General features: G+C 44.3%; 1 protein-coding gene across 1 annotated transcript in view; it reads right to left on the reverse strand.

The window, feature by feature from the left end:
* The window catches only part of LOC120913419 (galectin-4-like), a 53,159-nt gene extending 31,202 nt beyond the window's left edge, over positions 1-21,957 (reverse strand). The window contains exon 1 of the mRNA XM_040323330.1: positions 21,857-21,957. Within this exon, the coding sequence (XP_040179264.1) occupies positions 21,857-21,901 (45 nt within the window). The 5' untranslated portion in view covers positions 21,902-21,957. The remainder of the gene's footprint in view (positions 1-21,856) is intronic.
* Between the last annotated feature and the right edge of the window lie 1,984 nt (positions 21,958-23,941).

Here is a 23,941-nt window from a genome sequence, read left to right on the forward strand (position 1 = left end):
GATGCTTGCTGCACATGTGATCAGTTATGACACCAGCCATTGAATGGTTTGACAGTTTGGTTGAGAGCACAACCAATGGGAGTGTTACATTTCCGGCACAAATGCCGGAAATGAAACTTTTTTGAAAATGGATGGGTAAATGGATGGGTTTACTTCTGCTTTAAGCAATACAGGGAGATCTTGTCCTTGCCTTCAGCCTATGATTGGACAAGACCTACAAACAATGCTCTCTAGTCTTACTTCAGTTACATTTTGGTCAAATTCCTTGTTGACTAAAGCCGTCCATAGGTGAACCGGCTGAGATTCGAACAATGTATGGGCAGGCTGAATGTACCTAAGCTGATCGATCAATCAACTTGGGTACAACCATCCTGCTGGATTTTACATGTGATTATTGCTAGCGGCTGTAATAGATGCTAGCAATAATCACTGTGTTCTCCTGGCAGGGGCGCTTCCCCTGCCCCCCTCACAATGCACAGAACACAATGAATCAGTGGGAGAGATTCTCCTGTCAGCAATGTCTGTGTTGATGGGGAAATCGACTACCTGTGGTTGCAGGAAAGAAATTTACTCCATCAATGGCCAGCCTTACACTTGACACAAATTCCTCTAATCTCTAAAATAGCACTGTATTGCAATGTAATCTATTAATTGGTCTCTAATTTAGAACTAAGCCCAGTTTGGAACTGGCTTTCTTTTGTGTATGACGTGTATTGTATAGTGCTGGCATTGTAACCAACACTATACAATAGACTATATTAAAACTCTGCACAGGTCAAAGCATGACTTTACTACTTGAGTCATTGGTGTATTGGTGTGTAGAGAACTGTGCCTGCAGCATTTTAAATCATCTCTCAGTGTCGGCTTCCCTATAATTACTGTAAATAGAGTAATTTCCCAACAGAATAATTTTTTTCATAATAAGGAATAATGCAATTAACTGATATTTGATTATCAAAATAAAAGCAAACCTAAAAAGGTGTAGCCCATAAAAAAGCAAGTCGACTCTAACTTCTCTGCCCCAGTGCAAGGCAGAAGAAAGGGCCTTTTTTCTTTTAAAGCGGCTGTAAAGGTACAATTTTTTTGTTTTTTTTCCTAAATACCTTTACCTTAGTGCAGTCCTCCTTCACTTACCTCATCCTTCCATTTTGCGTTTAAATGTCCTTATTTCTTCTGAGAAATCCTCACTTCCTGTTTTTCTGTCTGTAACTCCACACAGTAATGCAAGGCTTTCTCCCTGGTGTGGAGTGTCGTGCTCGCCCCCTCCCTTGGACTACAGGAGAGTCAGGACACTCACTATGTTGCAGATAGTGAAAGGAGCTGTGAGTGTCCTGACTCTCCTGTAGTCCAAGGGAGGGGGTGAGCACGACACTCCACACCAGGGAGAAAGCCTCGCATTACTGTGTGGAGTTACAGACAGAAGAACAGGAAGTGAGGATTTCTCAGAAGAAATGAAGACCTTTAAAAGCAAAATGGAAGGATGGGTAAGTGAAGGAGGACTGCACTAAGGTAAAGGAAGCTATTTAGGAAAATAAAATTGTACCTTTACAACCCCTTTAAGGGTAGATATGTCAAAATAAAGCAATGTACAGGTGATTAGCGCTACAATGCCTTACGTTGGATAGTATTTTAAAGGTTTTGAAAATATTTTCGGACTCATATAGTGTTCGTATACATCAGGCTTCAGGCACACAGCCAATACTATCTGGGGCTGTACAGAATGCAGAACCTGCGTAATGACACTCCTGGGACCTGCTGCCACTGAATACAGCCACCCACTGAGATGCATAAGAAGTGTCTGTATGAGGTTGTGCATCAGGGGTTGTGTAAAGCACCCGCATGCGCACTAATTCAAAAGAGCAGGATGGGAAAAAAAATTATAACGGTGTATGTGATTTCCATTCAGTAAAGTCCATTCATGTCAATCTCAAATGTCAAAAGCAAGGAATTTTTGGAATTCTCTCCACCTATGGCCAGCTTTAAAGTGGCTGTAAACCCCATTCATGAAAGTTGAACTATGCACATATATCTGTGGTGTTTACACATTTCTCTCCAAAGCTCTAAGTGCCGTTTCTCTCTAGCGCTTCGTTCCTCTGTTATCCGCATGAATCCCTTCTGACAAGTTCTTCGAGACATGAGATAACAGTAGCTGCAAATTTGTGTCGGGGAGGGAGATTAGGAGAGAGCTTGTCTATTCAGACTACAGCTCTACATGTTTCTTTGTTCCTCTGCCTATGTGGAGGGCGGGGGGTGTATCTCTTTCCTCCAATTGGCTCACACACAGTGTAAGCCCAGTGTCCCCACCCACCCCTATGTGCTGCTGAAAGAGGAAGAAATTCAGCTGAACTCGCACGATTTCAAACCTGCGTTCAGTGTGAACGAGGGTTAAAAGTCCCATTTAAATGATGCTTCTTTCCTTTGTTGAAAAAGTAGGCAAAGATTTTAAAAGGAAAATGTCAGGTTGATGGTGAGATCTGGTCCCTGTTCACATTTTGAATTTAAAACGTTTATTACCCCAACCCTTCATATTATTGATATGTGCCTGCTGTGCCATGTTCTTGTATGGGAAAGTATCCTGTTCTGTTTGTATTGCTTTGTTTATGTGAAATCCCTGGTGTTCCTGCCAATCCCCTTGCTTTTCTATTAAAAACTGACCACACTGAGCAGGAGACCACACTGTAGTCATTTCTCTAGCTATGCTGGGAACTCTGCCTGCTCTCCTACAATGTTTAGAGTTATGGCTGAACACAGTGAGTGTGTTCATTTAGAAAAGGAAGGGGTCAGTTAATTACATATTTACCAATCCTATCCTCCACTCTCCATTCTGAAACATCCCCAGCAGGACCCAGGGGGAGAGGAGAGGAGGGAAGCCAACAGCACTGTGGGGAGGGGGAGGCGCAACACAGTGGGAAGTGCAGGCAATAGGTGGAATTGACACATCAAGCACACCCCCCGTGGACACCTACAGTATATCCGGAAGAGGATGAGGCACTTGGATCTGCTGCTGGATGCTGGAAACTGCACAGCTCTCAATGACCATGACTAGGATATGCTTGTGGCCATCATCTTTAGTACTGTTACACTGCTACAACATACCAGTTCTATACTAGGTTATGTAAGATCAATTAATTTCTCTGATCTACAGTCACAAAAATGCTAGCATGAAACATTTCCATTTAAGGAAATTATGTGTTGAATAACATACAAAGAACAGTATTTATAGAGCTAGAAATGGTTGTCAGTACTGATGTTTTTAATGTTATGGACAGATAACAAGAGGCTGAAAGAGCGTGATCGGGAGGTTTTATAATGTGGTTATACGCCACCAGCCTCTCCATGTCTTTTAGGCAATTTTCTTCCTGTTTTCAAAGCACAACTAATGCTTCCATAAAGAACCCTGCACTCCCTGATTCTGTTTCAGTAAGACATCTCTAGCTAGATTCAGGTAGGCAGGCTTATCCTTGCGGCGGCGTAGTGTATCGTGTTTACACTACGCCGCCGTAAGTTAGCGAGGCAAGTACATGATTCACAAAGTACTTGCCTGCTAAGTTACGGCGGCGTAGCGTAAATGCGGCGGGCGTAAGCGCGCCTAATTCAAAATAGGCTGAGGGGGCGTGTTTTATGTTAATTTGGGTTGACCTGATGTGAGTGACGTTTTTTTGGAACGGCGCATGCGCCGTCCGTGTACATATCCCAGTGTGCATTGCGGCTAAGTACGCCGCACGGTCCTATTGGTTTTGACGTGGACGTAAATGACTTAAATCCCTATTCACGGACGACTTACGCAAACTACGTAAAATTTTCACATTTTGACGCGGGAACGACGGCCATACTTAACATTACTATTCCAGCTATTTGATGGAATAACTTTAGGCCTGATAATGCGTTACGTAAACAGCGTATCTGTACTGCGTCGGCCGGGCGTACGTTCGTGAATAGGCGTATCTAGTGATTTACATATTCTACGCCGACCGCAATGGAAGCGCCACCTAGCGGTCAGCCTAAAAATTACACTTTAGGATACGACGGTGTAAGACACTTACACCGCTCGTATCTGAGCCTAATTTAAGCGTATCTGGTTACCAAAATACGCTTAAATTAGCGCCGGCGCACATTCAGACTTAGGCTGGCGTATCTACTGATACGCCAGCCTAAGTCTTTCTGAATCCACCTACTTAAAGCGGATGTGCGGCCAAAAAAAAATATTAAAAGCCAGCAGCTACAAATACTGCAGCTGCTGACTTTTAATATTAGGACACTTACCTGTCCTGGAGTCCAGCGCCGTCCGCAGCAGAGGACGAGCGATCGCTCGTCACTCTGCTGCCCCCCCGCCATCCACTGTAAGGGAACCAGGAAGTGAAGCGCTCCAGCTTCACTGCCTGGTTCCCTACGGCGCATGCGCGAGTCGCGCTGCTCCCGCCGATTGGCTCCCGCTGTGTGCTGGGAGCCGAGTGTTCCCAGCACACAACGGGGGGTGACGGCATGTGATGCAATGCCCGTCTTTTGCCCGTGAATGCTGGGCCGGAAGAGGGTGCAAATACCTGTCTTTAGACAGGTATCTGCACCCCCCTCCCCCCTGAAAGGTGTCAAATGTGACACCGGAGGGGGGGAGGGTTCCAATCAGCGCGAGTTCCACTTTAGGGTGGAGCTCCGCTTTAAGTAGTGATCTTGTGCTTACAACATCCTGATGGGCAGTTTACTGATGCAGGATGTCATTTGTTTTGCATAGTAGTTCCTGGTGGGGAGATTTCATCTATGGTGAAAAGTGTCCCGAACACTAAAGTACCTTAACGCTTTAAAGGTACAACTAAACCTTTTTAACCACTTGCTTCCTGGGCACATATACCCCCTTCCTGCCCAGGTGAAATTTCAGCTTTCAGCACTGTCACGCTTTGAATGACAATTTCGCGGTTGTGCGACGTGGCTCCCAAATAAAGTTGACGTCCTTTTTTTCCCCACAAATAGAGCTTTCTTTTGGTGGTATTTGATCATCTCTGCGTTTTTTTTTTTTTGCGCTATAAACAAAAATAGAGCGACGATTTTGAAAAAAAACACAATTTTTTACTTTTTGCTATAATAAATATCCAATAAAAAAAAAAGTTTAGGCCGATACGTATTCTTCTACATATTTTTGGTAAAAATAAAAATCGCAATAAGCATATAGTGATTGGTTTGCGCAAACGTTATAGCGTCAGTTTTAATCAGACAAACCGATCGTGTGTACACGGCATTAGAGTTGAGGTGGAGGCTTTTGAAAGGCGGTGCCCTAGGCAGCGTGAATGCTAAATAGGACCCGGGCACACAAAGAAGATGGAATTCGCTTTTCACCAAGCATATGCTGCCATAGCCAGGGCCGGACTTACCATTGGCCTTGACTGGGCTCAAGCCCAGGGGCCCCACCCAATAGGGGGCCCCCTTTAAAAAAAAAAAAAAAAAAAATTTTTTTTTTTTTTTTTAGGGGTCCGGAGGTCCCCAGGGGCCCGGGGGCCCCCAGGGCCCTGGACGGCAACCCCCCCTTTTTTTATTTATTTTTTGTAAAAAAAAAATTTTTTATATATTTTTTATTTTTATATATATATATATATATATATATATATATATATATATATATATATATATATATATATATATATATATATATTTTATTATTATTATTAAAGGGCCCAGGGGTCTCCAGGGCCCCCGGATGGCAACCCACCTTTTTTATTTTTTTATAAAAAAAATTACATTTTTTTTTTTATATATATATATATTTTTTTTTATTAAAGGGCTCAGAGGTCCCCAGGGCCCCATGTGGCAACCCCCCCTTTTTTATTTTTTTTATAAATGTTTATTTTTTTATTTTTGTTTATTTTTTTATTTTTTATTAAAAGGCCCAGAGGTCCCCAGGGCCCCGGATGGCTACATATATTTATATATATTTGTTTTCTTCTTTATTTCTTCTTTTTTTTGTAAAGGCCCCCCCGCTTCTCAATTTGCGGCAGCCCCCACGCTTCTCAATTTCAGGCGGCAGCACCCCCACCCCCCCTAGGTTCTCTGCTTCAGGGGGCCCATGCCTTAAGCTGTGCAAGGGGCCCCAAAATTCCTGATGGCGGCCCTGCGCATACCTCCCAACACGCACGGATTCTGTGGGACTTTCCCGCACAGACAGCTTCTTCCCGCAGTCCCGCAAAAGGGTTAAATTTCCCGCACTGCAAGAGGAGGCAGCACGGAAGCAGGAGGAACCGGAGTGGTGTGTGGAGGACTGTGGCTGCTGAAGGGAAGAAAGCCGACAGCCGGGCTAATGACAGTCTGTGGCCCCGGCTGTTGGCACAGGTGAGAGGCACTCCCCCCCTCAACAACTGCAAAATCCCCCCCCGCTCAACAACTTTAATGCGCTCCCCCCCGCTCAACAACTTCAATTCGCCCCCCCCCCCCCCCCCGCTCAACAACTTCGATCCCCCCCAATTCTCGGCTCCAGGGGGCCCCTTCAACACTCAAGCCCAGGGGCCCCCACCACCCTAAGTCCTGTGGCCATAGCACATCTGCCATGTTGAGAATAATAATCACAGTAAGTCTCAGCAGACAGATGGAGATCAGTACAAACGGGTCTCCTATATAACTCTCGGTCTATAACTGACTATGACACATTTCCATCAGCATTCTAATGTGTACATAAGGATTATTGTTTTGCATGCAACTATTCTCACAGCTACACTATATTACCAAAAGTATTGGGACACCTGCATTTACCCGTACATGAAATTTAATGGTATCCCAGTCTTGGCCCTTGGGGTTCAATATTGAGTTGGCCCCGCCCTTTGCGGCTATAACCTCCTTTAACTCTTCTGGGAAGGCTGTCCACAAGGTTTAGGAGTGTGTATGGGAATGTTTGACCATTCTTCCAGAAGCGCATTTGTGAGGTCAGGCACGGATGTTGGATTAGAAGGCCTGGCTCACAGTCTCCAATTCATCCCAAAGGTGTTCTATCGGGTTGCGGTCAGGACTCTGCGCAGGCCAGTCAAGTTCTTCCACCCCAAACTCACTCATCCATGTCTTTATGGACCTTGCTTTGTTTACTGTTCCAAATCATGTGGTGGAGGGGGGATTATGGTGTGGGGTTGTTTTTCAGGGGTCAGGCTTGGGCCCTTAGTTCCAGTGAAGGCATTTCTTAGGGTGCCAGCATAAGACATTTTGGACCATTTCATGCTCCCAACTTTGTGGTAACAGTTTGGGGATGGCCCCTTCCTGATCCAACATGACTGCACACCAGTACACAAAGCAAGGTCCATAAAGACATGGATGATCGAGTGTGGGGTGGAGTAACTTGACTGGCCTGCACAGAGTCCTGACCTCAACCTTATAGAACACCTTTAGGATGAATTAGAGCGGAGACTGCGAGCCAGGCCTTCTCATCTAACATCAGTGCCTGACCTCACAAATGCGCTGCTGGAAGAATGGTCAAACATTCCCATAGACACACTCCTAAACCTTGTGGACAGCCTTCTCAGAAGAGTTGAAGCTGTTATAGCTACAAAGGGTGGGCCAACTAAACCCTGCGGACTAAGACTGGGATGCCATTAAAGTTCATGTGCGTGTAAAGGCAGGTGTCCCAATACTTTTGGTAATATAGCGTAGTTCTGGAAAGATACTGAACTATCCTTTCTCTGAATAACCTGTTATTGGTAGATAAACAAAGCATTACACGTTCTACTACATGGACTCCGTTGTGTATGAGGTTTTTGTTGCCACACCTTGACCCAGCCCTTCCTTTAGTTCCAGCAAAGAGAATGTACAAAATGTACTCAATGTTTCCTCAACTCGTCTCATCCCATCTCATGATGGGCATAGCCTGCCAATATTGCCTATGGCACAATGTAGCCGTTTGTCTCTATTTGCTCTTTGAGAATAAAGGGATGTAGGGAGGCAAAGTTTATGATAAAACAGCACCCAGCTAATGCCGGGCCCTACTTCTCCTGGGGATTAACAAGAGCGCACTGTCGGCTGACGTCACAGATCTGGTCCAGGTTCTGCAGGGATCCCAAAAATAATGTCAGGATCCGCCAAGATGACTGACCAGCAGCTGGCTCGGCCTCTGTGCCAGTGTGCTGATGAGAGACCTAAACCAGCCGCTCCCACCCCCTGCACAGCCCGGCACTCCAGTGAGTGCTGGAGGAGATGGTCACCATCTCTCTGCTCACAGAAGACCAAGACCTGAACAGTGGTCTTCAATCACTCATTGTAGAGCCAGGGGATCGATTCTGCAGCCATCTAGGTGAGTAAGTATGCTTTTTTTTTATTTATTTTTTGTGAACCCGTACTTCTCTTTTAACCACTTAAGGACTGCCTAACGCTGATATACGTCGGCAGAGCGTCACGGTTGGGCATAAGCACGTACAGGTACATCGCCTTTAAGAGCCCACCCGGTCCTGAGCTTTGTGACCGCGCCCGCGGGACCCGCGGACCTGATCCCTGCCGGGATCGGGTCACAGAGCTGAAGAGCGGGGAGAGGTAAGTGTAAACAAACCTTTCCCCGTTCTTCCTAGTGAGAGTGTCACTGATAGTCTGTTCCCTGTTATAGGTAACGACGATCAGTGGCGTCACACGCCAAGCCACGCCCCCACACAGTAAGAATCACTCCCTTAGGTCACACTTAACCCCTTTAGCGCCCCCTACAGGTTAACCTCTTTACTGCCAGTGTCATTTTCACAGTAATCGGTGCATTTTTATAACACTGGTCGTTGTAAAAATGACAATGGTCCCAAAATGGTGTCAAAAGTGTCCGCCATAATGTCGCAATCATGCTAAAAATCGCTGATCGCCGCTATTACTAGTAAAAAAAAAAAAATTATAAAAATGCCATAAAACTATCCCCTTTACCGAAAATATGTAGAAGAATACGTATTGTCCTAAACTGAGGAAAAAAACGTTTTTTATATATTTTTTGGGGGATATTTATAATTGCGAAAAGTTAAAAATATTGAATTTTTTTCAAAATTGTCGCTCTATTTATTTTTGTTTATAGCGCAAAAAATAAAAACCTCAGAGGTGATCAAATACCACCAAAAAAAAGCTCTATTTGCGGCAAAAAAAAGGACGTCAATTTTGTTTAAGAGCCACGTTGCACGACTGCGCAATTGTCAGTTAATGCGACGCAGTGCCGAATCGCAAAAAGGGGCTTGGTCCTTTAGCAACAAAATGGTCATGTTCCTGTGTGATTCACATGCAGTGCAATTTGAACCCAGTTCATTTTGAATGGGTGGACTCACACTGGAGCGCACCAAAAGTAGTCTGGCAAACACTGCACTGCACTGCACACTGCGTTTGCAATCTGTGTTTGGGGTGTCGTTAACTTAACATTGACACCTGCTGCAGATTGGGTGGAAAAACGCACATGGATCGGAAGTTCCCCCCACCGTCTTCTGGCGTGAACAGGCACTTTTTGTGGGTGTTCCTGTTGACCCCTCCCGCCTGCTGTTAGAATACAATAGGCACAGCGAGAGATTTGTCCATCAACTTTGTATAGCATGGATGGAGGAATCTGTCGCAGGCTGAATTAAAAAAAATTGAGTAGTGCATGGCCAGTTTTAGTAACGACCTGGTTGCAGTAAAGCCTAGTACACACTGGCTGAATGTTGGCCGGGTTCAATAAAAACCGGCCAACATTCGGCACGTGTGTATAGCAGCCAGTCCGACAGAAGCTGGCCATTTGGCTGGCTTCAGTCTAACATGCATGCTGGAAAACCAGTGGCTGACCGACTCCTGACCAGCGCTCTCAGCCAATGGCTAAGAGTGCTGACCGGAGTGTTGAGGCGGGGAGTGCTGTCCCCCTTTCAGAACACAATAGCTCACCAGGGGAGATTACTATACTAACATCCGTTTTATTGGTACAGCTGCTCCGAGTTTTTTTTATTTTTATATTAATCCTGCTGGGTTGAACGAAAAAATAAAATGTATATATTCAATTACTGTATTCACACAGTAGATCTATATCCTAGTGTCTTAAAGTGTATTTCCACTTTTGCAGCCAAATTGGGATAACACCTACGTTATACTTGTTACATGTTTCCGTTCACGTAACTTAAATTGAAAAGAAATATTAAAAAACGCAGCTTACCTTTTTAATATTCTCTGTGTGAATGGGAACACATAACACGTATATTGACTGCAAAGGTGGAAATATGCTTTAAGCCACCTACCTAAACATAATATCAACTTCTAAATGTGAATTCTGAAACGTTGCACCATGCACTCTAAGACCCCATACACACTATGAGGCCTTGTACTCACGGCCAGACATGTCCGATGAAAACGGTCTGCAGACCGTTTCCATCGGACATGTCTGCCCGGGGACTTCTGTTCGATGGCTATACACACCATCGAACAGAGGTCCGCGCGTAAACAATACGCGGGGTGTGTCCGCGGTGTCGCCGCGACAATGACGCGGCGACGTGGGCGGCCCGCCTTTAAAATGCTTCCACGCATGCGTCGAAGTCATTCGACGCATGCGAGGGATGGCGGGCGGCAGGACATGTACGGTAGGTCTGTACAGACGACCGTACATGTCCGGGCGGACAGGTTTCCAGCGGACTGTTTTAAAGCAAGTCCAGGAAACAGTTGTCCGCTGGAAACCTGTCCGATCCGCCCGAAAATGGTCCGCTCGGGCCTACACACGGCCAAACATGTCTGCTGAAACTGGTCTGCGGACCAGTTTCAGCAGACATGTTTGGTCGTGAGTACGGGGCCTTAGATTTTCTGCAGATTTTTGTACCAAAACCATCTAATATGAGGTCAAACCTTAAGTGTTTCAATTTGTATGCAATCAGGCAGGCCCTTGCAGAAAAGCTTAAAGCCTCCTACACAGAATACGATTTTCGGCAGATGATTGTCTGTTGACTGTTGTCCTAAAATCTGACCGTAAATTTTCGGCGGACAACGTCTCCACGTCTGATTTTCGTATATGGTCAGTACACAAGTCCGTCACACAAAGGTCGAAAGTACTAACACGCATACTCGGAATCAATGCTCACCAAACACGAAATTGGCAGAAGGGGCCCAAAGGGTGGCGCTCAAGAGCTGAAATTCCTTGTAGTACGTCACTACGTTTGTGTTTGTGGCACGACAATTGTGTATGGATACTATGCAAGACAAGATCCTGGCACACGCCCTTTTGACAAAAATCAGATGCTCAGTTGTCCAACAATCGTACTGTGCGTTCACACTGATGCAAATTTACAGCGGGTTTAATGCGTTAAGCCTAAGTTCACATTGATGCGATGAGGGAACCGGCGCAATTAGAGTGCTGGTTCCCACGCTGCATCTCTCAGGCAGTTCACACTGCCTTCTGCGAACCACTGTGGGTGTCAATACAATTTTAATGACACCCCCAGATCGGTTCACAGATCGCAGTGCGAACCGTAAACGCGCACAGGAATCGGATCGCATAGGTGAGAACACCCATACGATCCGATTTCAGTGCAGGGGGAAAAAAGTCCCTGCAAATCTAATGCAAGTTCAGCCAAACTCGCAGCTCACAGACATCACATGTGATTGGTACCCCAGGGTGACTGCGGGTTCTATGCGAATCCCTATGTGCAGTGTGAATTTTTTCTTCATAGGCTTCAATTGAACTTGCAGTAAACTCGCGGCACACATCTCTGCGAATTGTAGCAACTAGGGTTGTCACGATATCAATAACAGTATTGGTATCGGAACTGATACTGAGCATTTGCGGGAGTACTTGTACGCGCTGCGTATAGACACTCCCCCTTGCTCGGGATTGGACGGGTGATCTGTCTATCAGAGTACAGATCACCCGTCCAATCCCGAGCAAGGGGGAGTGTCTATACGCGGCGGGGAACACACAGCTATTCAAATGAAAGCTGTAATGTTCCCCGCACGCTGATTAACTAGGCGCGGCGGCGGCATCTAGGTATGGGGAGACATGGCTGCATATGTGGGGGGACATGGCTGCATATGTGGGGGGACATGGCTGCATATGTGGGGGGACATGGCTGCATATGTGGGGGGACATGGCTGCATATGTGGGGGAACATGGCTGCATTTGTGGGGGACATGGCTGCATTTGTGGGGGACATGGCTGCATTTGTGGGGGACATGGCTGCATTTGGGGACACATTTAAAAAAAAGTATCGGTACTTGTACTCGGTCCTAAAAAAGTGGTATCGGGACAACCCTAGTAGTAACTTCACACCTCACACAGGACAAAAAAAAAAAGATCAAATTCGCAGTACATCGCATAGCATTGCAGTAGTGTGAACCTAGGCTCTATGCCCGTAATGTTGATATTTGCACAGGCCTGCTCAGCATGGCAGTGCTTGGAACTAAATAATTGTTACCCACTGCTTTGGGGGATGGGGAGGGACAGGTATACGCGCCACATTTTTCAATTACTGGTTTGTTCTGGGGAGACCCGACGGTGTTACAGTGCAGGTTTTTGCATGTTATGGTGCATAATATAAAGGATCACTTTTATATCTTAGATACACATTCACTTTAAGGGATTATTCCCTGGCTCAGAACTAGTCAGCTTGGCAAATGCTGACCAAATTCATGCCAACTTTCCCTGGTTCCTCCCTTTTTTAGGGGAAGTTGGAAAAATCTGAACTTCAAAAAAAAAACAGACATCTGGAATTTATCTGCATCCTACTCTGTTTCAAGATGTTTCCTGTGATACTTTGTATTTAAAAACAGTACAGTACATGCAAGTTACTGCAAACATTATTATTTGTTTGATACATCTTAAAGCAGGAGTGTGCAACTAGCCCTGTCTAGATTGGGGGTCAGACTTTAGGGAGCTGTAGAAGTAGAAAACGCCCCAATGTCAGTGGGAGTTAAAGAATTACATAGCACCTGTGGTCAGTAGGAGGAATAGTGCCCCATAGTTGGTATCGGTGCCCAATGTTGGTGAGATTGTGGTCAATGCTGATGTCAGTGGGAGGAATACTGGTCCATCATTAGTTTCAGCAAACTAACAATGTTGGTGTCAGTGGGAGGAATAGTGCCCCATCATTGGTGTCAGCAGGAGGAATAGTGTCCCATCTTTATATCAATGTGAGAAGTGCCCTGTCATTTATATAAGTGGGAGGAATAGTGCCCCATCTTTTGTGTCAGTGGGAGAATCGTGTTCCATCTTTTGTGTCAGTAGGAGGAATCATGCTGCCCCATGGTTGGTGTCAGTGGGAGAATAGTGATCCATTGTTGGTGTCAGTGTGAGGAATTATGCCCCACTGTTTCTGTCAGTGGAAGGAATAGCGACTCATCATTGGTGTCAGTAGGAGGAATAAAACCTATATCAGTGGGAGTAATAGTGTCCCAGCACAAGGAAGGAGCTCCATCCAGCTAGCGGTCTGCAGTTTGGAGACCTCTACTCCACATCTAAAGTAACTTGAAGCTGTTGTGTGGCCCATAAGGGACTATCTCTTCTGCTTTTCATCCTGATTTACCTACTTTTTTAACCACACCCACTTACTGTTCAACCCCCAACTTTCTGGCAAGCCACACCTAATTTTTTCCAGAAAAGTTTATTTTAAAAGGAGATTGAGGGAGATTACAGTAAATGTACGCCATAGCACACATATCCCAACTAAAACTGTGACAACATTGAATGTCAAAAACAAATACATAAACAAAGGGTGCCTTCAATAAACATTGGACTAAAAAAATATTGTCAGCTGAAGTTCTATGCAGATTTTGACTTTAGCTGTAAAAATCAAGCTTGGCTCTGCACCAAACACTGGGTTCCCTGTATTGGTCAGTGGGGCAGCTCATTGGCCTGTGGCCAGTATTTGTAGATACACTGATAATGTTGGGGCTTTTGGTAACCTCCACTTATATTTTGTAAAGTAAATGTTTGCTGATTGCCCCAGGTAGTTTTTGTATGCTGTATCCACAGTCTACATAATAAAAAACGACATACATTACCTCCCAACATTTTAAGATGGGAATGAGGGACACCTACTAGCAAATGTATGTAGGCATGGGACACACCCCCCTTAAAGGAGAATTAACAAAAAAAAGCGAATTAAATCCACAAGTGCTTTTTTTTACCACTACTTTTCCTTTTATATTGGCTTTAAAAATTGACAAATGCAGCAATTTAGAATTTGGATAAAAGGTTTAGCACTGGGGTACACTTTTTGTAAGATAAAAAGTGCATTTTATATAAAACTGAGGATCAGACCAAAATGAGGGACAAATAATAAGTGGAACTTAGGGACATTGCTCCAAATCAAGGACAGTCCTTCGAAATCGGGGACCGTTGGGAGCTATGAAACTACATCGGCTTTTATATTATGTTGATTGCATGCAGAGCTTGCCAACAATAATCCTGTCATAGACACTATGATAATCCAAAATAAAGAGGGAGGAAACGCTTACCAAAAAAGCACATTTTGAATTTTTTTAAGTAAAATAATGCACCAACAATCGACCTAGTGCCAACGCGTTTCACTCCTGCTGACATTGTTTATCATTATGTAAGCTCCATTCTGTGCAGGAGTAAAGACTGCCCATTACCGACCAAAAGAAGAGGTCTGGGGGCATAAAGCTTCAGGGAGTGGGGGTGAGGTTGGGAGTGGTGGGGGAAAATCCTGAAGTTAGACTTTATTCCTATGTGGATTGCATGGCCAAAATAACCAGGGAATAAAAAGTATAGTCTGCTATTCATATGCTAAGATCTCATAATATCTAAAGCTGATACTTTAAGCTGAATTCCAGGTATGCATATTCTTGCATAGTGACATTGGTCAAGAACAGCGGCAAGACAAGCCATATAGACAAATGATAGTGGAGCGGTTCTTGTTCTGGGGTGACATCATATGATGGTGCCCAGTCTGGCAGCACAGCGACCCTGATATCGGCAAAGAGCCATGGCTGCGGCTCTTTACCCATGTAAACACAGCCCATCACATGTAAATAAGGAGATGCCGTTTATCGGCTCTCCTTGCCTCACACTGACAGAGCCGATCAGAGGCATCTTCTCACAGGGGAGACATGCATAGGTAATCAGGGCACTGATCATCAGTGCCCTGATTACAATGCAGCCCCAACAGTGGCCATCAGTGATGCCATTCTGTGCTCATCAGTGATGCATTTTAGCCCCCATCGGTGCTGCCCATCCGCGCTGCATATCATTGCCCATCAGTGGTGCATATTAGTGCCTCTTTATCAGTGCTGCCTATCAGTGCTGCATATCAGTGCCCATCAGTGGTGCATATTAGTGCCTCTTTATCAGTGCTGCCTCATCAGTGGAGCCTTACAGTGCAGCCTCATCAGCGAATGAGATTTTTTATTTTTTTTTGCACAAAAAAAAAAACGGTGATTAAATACCACCAAAATAAAGCTCCATTTGTAGGAACAAAATGATAAAAAATAAATTTGGGTACAGATTTGCATGACATTCATAGTCATGCACTAAGCCTGGGTTCACATATATGCGATGCGGGAACCAGCGTGATTCCAGTTCGGGTTCCCGCATCGCATCTCCCCCCCACAGCCAGTTCTCTTGCCCTCTGCGAACCGCTGTCAAAGTGTCAATACAAAGTTAATGATACCTCCAGATCGGTTCACAGATTGCAGTGCGAACTGTGAATTCGGACATGAATTTGATCGCATGGGTGTAAACACCTATGCAATCCGATTTCATTGTGGGGGGAAAAAAAGTCCCTGCACCTTTTTTGTGCGAATTCAATGTGCGTTCAGCCATACAAACTAAACTTGCTGAACTGGCTGAACTCGCATCGCACAGACATCACATGTGATCAGAACAGCAATGAGGGTGCGGATCACATGCATTGTCTGAGTTCACATATGTGTGAACCCAGGATAAAAGCTGAAAATTGGCCTGGGCAGGAAGGGGGTGAAAGTGCCCAGTATTGAAGTGGTTAAACCTTAAATAAAACACATTGGGGTACTGCTGCTAAATTAAAGCCAAGCTAAATGTAAAAGAGAGAATAAATCAATAGGCAAAAATGCTCTGCCAGGGTAAACCTCCACAGTAATTGTCAGTGACATTCGTTCTGTTCTGTAACATTATATACGTAAGGCATCCTCCAAGCATGTTATTTCTATAATTTGTAGGACCTGTATAAAAACTCTCCCTGTTGTGCAGTATTTTTTTAAATATCCAGTTTCCCATACTTTCTTTGCCAATAGCTTGGCTATTGGCTGTAAATATGACCAGTGGCAGCCCGTCCATTAGAGGCGATGGAGCGCCGCCCCCTCTATCCACAGCCGCCACACCCATGCTGTAGCCCTCACCGCTGCCACCCCCTATTCAGGCGTTTGGCCCTTTTCAGGATGCTGGCCGCCTGAATTACAGCAGCAGGGCGTTTTTTTGAAGCACCATAGGCTCTAATAGACTTCAAAATCGGGTGGACTCGTGGCGCAGACAGTGAATGAATATTCGCTGATGCAACCCTGAAACTCCTCCCGGCCAGTCGGGAAGCGGGTCGGATACCCGTCACCCAATTGGCTGAAAGGACAAGCAATCCTATTGGATGCCTACGAAGAGGGGAGAAGAAGCATGGCGGAAGCACGGCTGGAGGGAAGAGGAGAAGACATAGGAGCCGATGCCCTGATCCCCTCCGCTCCTTGATGTCTGCCACTGCACGATGCCTAGATGGGGTAAGTGGACCGACCGGCTTTGAGGGGTGCCGTAGGGGGGTTGTTTGCTGCCCCCCCAAACAAAAAAAACACGAGCCGCCACTAAATGTGATTAGAATTTACTAACAGGATACACCTCCCATAGACTCCAGTGAGCTTCACCTCTAGGTTTGGGTTCACCAAATTTCAAAGCGAAATCGCCAAATTCTTGGTTGGGCAGATTCACTCAACTATAGACTTCATACTTGTTGATGCACATACTTTAAAGTGTATGTTATCCTAAAAAAGAAAAAATGTATGTGTGTGTGTGTGCACTTACTGTAAGTGTGTGTTTTATAAATCATATTCTCTATAATTTCCATGCACTTCTTCCATAGGAAGTATCTGGTTGATCCTGTCAGTCACCTTTCTTCCTTATTCTAGACCAGTGGTCTCCAAACTGCGGCCCTTTGCTTGCTTTTACCCGGCCCTTGGGCACTATTTCATCCACTGATACCAACAATGGGGCACAATTCCGCCCACTGACACCAACAATGGTACCCTGTGAAACCAATAATGGGGCACAATTCCTCTCACTGACACCTACGATGGGGCACAATTCCTCTCACTGACACCTACGATGGGGCACAATTCCTCCCATTGACACCAATAATGAGGTAGAATTACTCCCACTGAAACAAACAGTGAAACATTATTTTTCCCACAGACGCCGGGACCTTTCTACTCTTAATGGCCACAATCCAACCCCCCTAAAGTTTGAAGGACAGTAAACTGGCCCTTTGTTTAGAAAGTTTGGATACCCCTGTTCTAGACTGACCACAAAAAGCACAGAAGTTGATCTGTGTTAGCGTGATCAGTTTTCATCTTTTGGCAGGCCATTCAGAGGTACAGGAAACTGTGCAGACACACAGCATGCCTGTATTGGGAGGTGTGTTCAGCCACCACACTCCTTGACCAATCACAGCCTCCCTCTGGTACACAGCTCCTTTTATTTTTATCACAGCTTGCCTCTTGAACTTGCTCCCTCCTAATCACAACCTGCATCTTGTCACAGGCTGAACAGATTATGGTATGTAGGCACACAGTCGGGTTGATTTACTAAAACTGGAGAGTGCAAAATCTGGTGCATCTGTCTGTGCATGGTAGCCAATCGGCTTTTAACTTCAGCTTGTGCAAGTAGGCTTTGGCAAAAAAAATCTGGAAGCCGATTGGTTTCTATGCAGAACTGCATCAGATTTTTCACTCTCCAGTCTTACTAAATCAATCAACCCCAGTGTGTCCGCACAGTGTCCTGAAACCCCACCCCCCACTATCGGGAAGATGCAGAATGTTTAATGCCAATTCACAATAGTGTGCTCTTTGAGATCGCATGTGATTCACACCGCACTGCAATGCAAATCACACGCGATGTCCATGCGATGCGATTCCAGCCATACAGATAGCATGGCTGAATTTGCATCGCATTCGGGCCAAACTCGCACAGGACCCTTTTTTTGGTCCGCACCAAAATCGTATCGCATGCGATCCGATTCATGTCCAAACTCTCAGTTCTCAGTGCGATATGTGACCTGAAATGGGGGTGTCATTAACATTGTATTGATACTCCCAGCAGTTTGCATATGACAGTGTGAACTGCCTTGCGAATCGGGTGCGATGCGGCAACCCGCAGTGGATTTGCAGGGTTCCCACATCGCACAAGTGTGAACCGGGACTTAACCTTATAAAAAAACATGAGAAAGACCATTTTTGAAACTAAGCAAAAGTAGTTGTGGTTCCTAAATAGTTGTACCTGTAATAATAAAAATGTCTAACATTGTGTGTTCACAACTACTTGAATGCACTGCCAGGAACCCAGTAGTCTAAGGGCTCATTCACACAAGAACGTGGTGCTGAAAACAGAGTTCTTTGCACATTACCCAGGTTGCATTCAAGACGCACTGCAGTTGTGATCTGCAGCAGGTTTCAGTATTCAGTTAATGGCACCCCAAACGACACTGGATCACATGGTACAGGTAAAGAAGTACCATACTATCTGGTTGCAGTGAGTTTCCAAAAGTAGTGCATGCGCTGCTTTTGGTGTGGTTTGGTGCAATTTCATCCTGTTCAAAATGAATGGGCTGAAATCACAGCTCACAGAACTGCATGTGAATCGCACCCATGGAGTTTTGGCTTCACGCTGACATTCCTGGTCTTAATGGCTGATCCAGACCTGTGGGGTTGATTTACTAAATCAGTACAAAATCGGATGCAGTTGTGCATAGCTCCCAACTGTCCCTGATTTCGAGGGACCGTCCCTCATTTGGAACAATGTCCCTCTGTCCCTCCTTGCTCCCCCTTTGTCCCTCAGTTTGGTCTGATCTATATTGTTGTAAATAAAATGCACTTGTCATATATTATTGTTTCCTAGTGCGAAACCTTTCATCCAATTTCTAAATTGCTGCATTTGTAAATTCCAAAAGCCAATATAAAGGAATAGTAGTGAGTTTAACCAAACATTTTTTTTTTAACAATTCTCCTTTAAGTGGGGCGTGGCAGGGGGTGTGTCCTATGCCTACATACTTTTGCTAATAGGTTTCCGTCATTCCCATCTCATAAAGTTGGGAGGTACGGAGTTGTGCATGGTAGCCAATCAGCTTCTAACTTCAGCTTGTTTTGCTTCAAGAGGAACTGCAGTCTGCTCACATAATTTGTAATAAAAATATCTTTGCCATTCTGAATCTTCCCTCCAAACACTTTATAATATTACTAATATTCTATATATACAGTGATTCTGTACTTGCTAAATATGCTGTAGAAATCTCCCTCCATTGAGTCTGGCTGCATCCATTTTAACTGTGGGCAGCTGAAGCTGCTGCCTGTTCACTTCCTAGATTTACACAGACGCACACCTCCAGCCCTGCCGCTCTCATTGGCCCTCTTATGACTCACCCCCCTTCCTGGCAAACTCTCCCTAGAGAGAGAGCTGTGCATGATGTCATAAGCCCATAGCTGCACACTGTCCCTGATTTTGAGGCACTGTCCCTGATTTGAAACAATGTCTCTCTTTCCTCCTCATTTGTCCCTCGTTTTGGTCTGATCTATATAGTTGTATACAAAAGTTGTATATCTTTCAAAAAGTGCTAAACCTTTCACCAAAATTCTAAATTGCTGCACTTGTAGATTTTAATAGCCAATATAAAGGAATATTATTTGTAAAAATTAATATGAATATTAGTGGTAATTCTCTGAGGCGTGGCAGGGTGCCCTATGCCTACCTACGTTTGCTAGTAGGTGTCCCTCATTCCCATCTCAAAATGTTGGGAGGTATGCATAAGCCTAGGCTAATGACCAGAGAAGAAACAGGAAGTGGGCTGTATAAGGTATTTACTGGCAGAAAAAAAATGTTTTACTATCCAAAGTTAAAACCACAAGTGCAGAGGATTTAATAGATGGAAAGATGAAAAAATGACTGAAGGTCCGCTTTAAGCTTTGACAAAAAACCTGGAAGCTGCTTGGTTTCTATGCAGAGCTGCACCTAATTTTGCACTCTCCAGTTTGAGTAAATCAACCCCAGTGGCTCAATGTCCTAAATCCAGACAGCCAGGCAACTAGTATTTTCAGTAATGGCTCCCTCTATAATTCCCTCAGTAGTTTTGCTGTACAATAGATTTGGTGCAAAATGCTTTTTGCATTGCAACCGATAGCAAATGATTAGTAAAAAAATAAATAAACAGAATTGGACTTCTAAAAGTTGATATACTGTCGGGTGCTGTGAACTGCTATTTGCCTTTTGACTACATAAGGGGTTAATTTACTGTACAAACTGCTTTCCCTCTCTGATTTCTCGCTTCTCTCATTTTTTTCCTTGTAGTCATACTAGTTACAACACTTCAAATATCTTCCATCTACTCCCATGGACACACCCTGCATAGCTCAAAAAGAGGGAAGATAAAAAATCTGCCTTTAATGTACAATCTGATAAAAGAAAATGGAACTACTTGTAAGATTACATGAGATTAATCCAGAAAATGTTATTAAATCCAGAAGCATAAAGCACAAAATACCTATCATAGGCCTATAGAAACTGGACAATCTGGGCACAGTGCTCGCCTCTGATCTGTGCCAGGAAAAGTACACGGCGATAGGTGCGCCACGAGTTTTCACGTAAAGGAAAATACACTTTAAATTCTATGAGGATTCATTTCAACATAGTATGCTGCTTTTTCATAATGAAAAATAAATAAAAAAATACATTTAAAAAGAGCTATCTCTGTTAAAAAAAAAAAAAAAAAAAAGAGCTAAACAAATGTAATAAAGTATCAAAAAATTAAAAACTATATGTAAAACAATTAAGAGTTGTGAATTTCCCTAAAAAGGATCAAAATCCAAATATGATTTACTATGCACCTTTTTCACGTTAACTCTATAATGAAGGATTCTAAGATTAGAGGCTCGAATATGAGATAATAGGAGGGGCAAAGGGCTGCGAGCGAAGAAAAATGGCGTTTTATCCTGTGCAGTGTGAGCGCACAATGGAGATACAGGGACTCCTCACTTAAAGACCAGGTTCCGTTCCAACCACCAGGTTGTTAAAGGATTTGGTTGTAAAGCATTTTTAGCATTTTAAGCATCTTAACTACTGTAGGTCTAAACACAAAACTCCAGCTCAATAACGTTGAATAATTTGCATAAGTACAGAACACAAACAAAAATTCTGTACTGTACAATACAATGATGTATGGCGCGTCGTTTGGGTGGGGAGAGCGGGTCGTAAGTCCGAGTGGTCGTTATACAAGTAAGTCGTTAAATGAGGAGTATCAGTATAAGAAAAAGGAGTCGTTGAGATCATAAATTCACAAAGGTTGCCCCTCTGCACCCCTGTCGTGAGCCTAGACCAAATCTTTCCTGAGGGATTCTATAGGGATATCTGGAAAACATGCACTGTTAGTAACTTCTTTGGATAGTTTGGGGGTATCTGAGACAAAGTATGTAGCAAAGACTTATTTAGTTTGTAAAAAAATAAAAAAAAGACAAAATAAAAATGTCTAACAGAAAGACTACTAAGACGTGGTGGCATTGGTCACAAGAGATACATTTTCATGCTTTCTACATCTTCTTGTGGATATTCAGGTTTTATACTCGGTGACTTCTCCTCCCGAGACGTGAAATATCTGCTAGTTTACTTTGGCATTTTTTAATGGATCATAAAGTATAATGTGTGCAAGCAGACAGCTCCATTATGCATAATATTAGTTGTTTAGTCAGTACTTACGGGATTGTAGGCAGATTGGTAGCCTGGAGCTGGTACACACGCCATGTTTGCTGTTGGAATTTTTTTTCGGAGTGGAGTTTGGTCTGGACTTGAGGGATGCTTTTTATCATGTGAGAAAAGGGCAGGGCATGCCTGCGAGGTATCTTTCCAAAAACTTGTATATCCCGTTTATACAGCGAGCTGCTAGACTTGGGAGACGCCTGCTGGCAGACACATAGATATTCTGGCAGGGGAAACTACAGTCCAGTGACTAAGACTTTCCAAAAGAAAATACTGTGTTCCTCTAAATCTTTCCAATCTTCTAGTTCACATTGTTTTAGTAGTAATACACATCTGACTCATAGGCGACGGCACAGAAGCCTCATGACTAAGGCTGGGCATACTTGAAGTTTCAGCTAGTTCCTGATGAACCGATCAAATTTAAAGCGGAGGTTCACCCAAAAATCAACTTTCTGCCATTGCTGACATCTGCAGTATGCTGTTTTTATTTTTTTTGTACTTATCGTTTTATCAGCCGTTGTTATCCGGCTCCGAGCGGGGATTTATGCGGGGAATAGGCGTTCCTAAGCCAAGCGGATTTGATTGACGGGCTGGTAAAGCGCGTCACGCCTTCCGAAAATACCCGAAGTGACACTCAGGTGTTTATGGCGCTATACTGCGCCTGCCGTGTAGAGCTGACTGCGCAGGCACCGTAAACACCCGAGTGTCACTTCGGGTATTTTCAGAAGGCGTGGCGCGCTTTAGCAGCCCGTCCATCAACTCCGCTTGGCTTAGGAACGCCTATACCCGGAAGGAATCCCCACTTGGAGCCGGATAACAACGGCTGATAAAACGATAAGTACAAAAAAAAAAAAAAAACAGCATACTGCAGATGTCAGCTGGATCTAATGGCAGAAAGTTGATTTTTGGGTGAACCCCCGCTTTAACTTTAAGGGAGGCCCTGGAGGCATCCTCCCGCCCAGCACCCTTCAATTTAAAATTGTGGGCCAAACAGCCAGGGCTGACTTTCAAATTACATAAGCCGACACTGCAGATTCGTCCATCTACGCCAGGGTTTCTCGACCAGGGTTCCTGCAGAGGTTGCTAGGGGTTCCTTGAGCAATGAGCAATTTTTTCCTCTCAGATAAGCTCCCACTGACACCATTAGCACAGCTTGGGTTTTAAAATATTATCGGAGCCATAATGGTTATCCTCCTGGTTTACATGTTCCCAAACATCTTGGGTAAGAATCGGATTAAGATCAGGAGCATCTTTAACCACTTAAGCCCCGGACCAATATGCTGCTAAATGCCCAAAGGCGTTTTTACAATTCGGCACTGCGTCGCTTTAACAGACAATTGCGCGGTCGTGCGACGTGGCTCCCAAACAAAATTCGCGTCTTTTTCTTCCCACAAATAGAGCTTTCTTTTGATGGTATTTGATTGCCTCTGCGATTTTTATTTTTTGCGCTATAAACAAAAATAGAGCGACATTTTTAAAAAAAAAACAATATTTTTTACTTTTTGTTATAAGAAATATCGAATAAACTAAATTTTAGTAAAAAATGTAGGCCAAAATGAATTCAGCCACATGTCTTTAGTAAAAAAAACAATCGCAATATAAAAAAAAAATTAGCTACCTAGCGGCAACAGTGACACTAATACAGCGATCAGAAAACCGATCTTAGTGACACTGGCAATAGGGGGTGAAAGGGTTAACTAGGGTGGTGATCAAGGGGTTAAACCTTTATTAGGGGGGGTACGGGGCTACCCTGGACCTAACACTAACTGCCTGTCACACTGACACTAAATGCAGTGATCAGTAAATATATGATCACTGCAATCAGTGACACTGTGACAGGGGGCTGAGGGGGGGTGATCGGAAGGGGTTAAGTGTGCCTATGTGTGTGGTGTCAGTGTAGTGTTGGTGCCACTTACTGTGATGTCTTCTCTCCTCTCGTCGGATTGAAAATACCGCCGAGAGGAGAGCTGACATCACTTCCTCTGCCAGTGTTTACATTACACAGGCAGAGGAAGTCACACGGCGGGGGGTTGCCGGATTGGCTGGGAGCGATCACGAGGGGGCCGATGAAAACGAGCAGCCGCC

The sequence above is a fragment of the Rana temporaria genome, chromosome 9 (genome assembly GCF_905171775.1).
Source record: "Rana temporaria chromosome 9, aRanTem1.1, whole genome shotgun sequence".
In the NCBI taxonomy this organism is placed as follows: domain Eukaryota; kingdom Metazoa; phylum Chordata; class Amphibia; order Anura; family Ranidae; genus Rana; species Rana temporaria.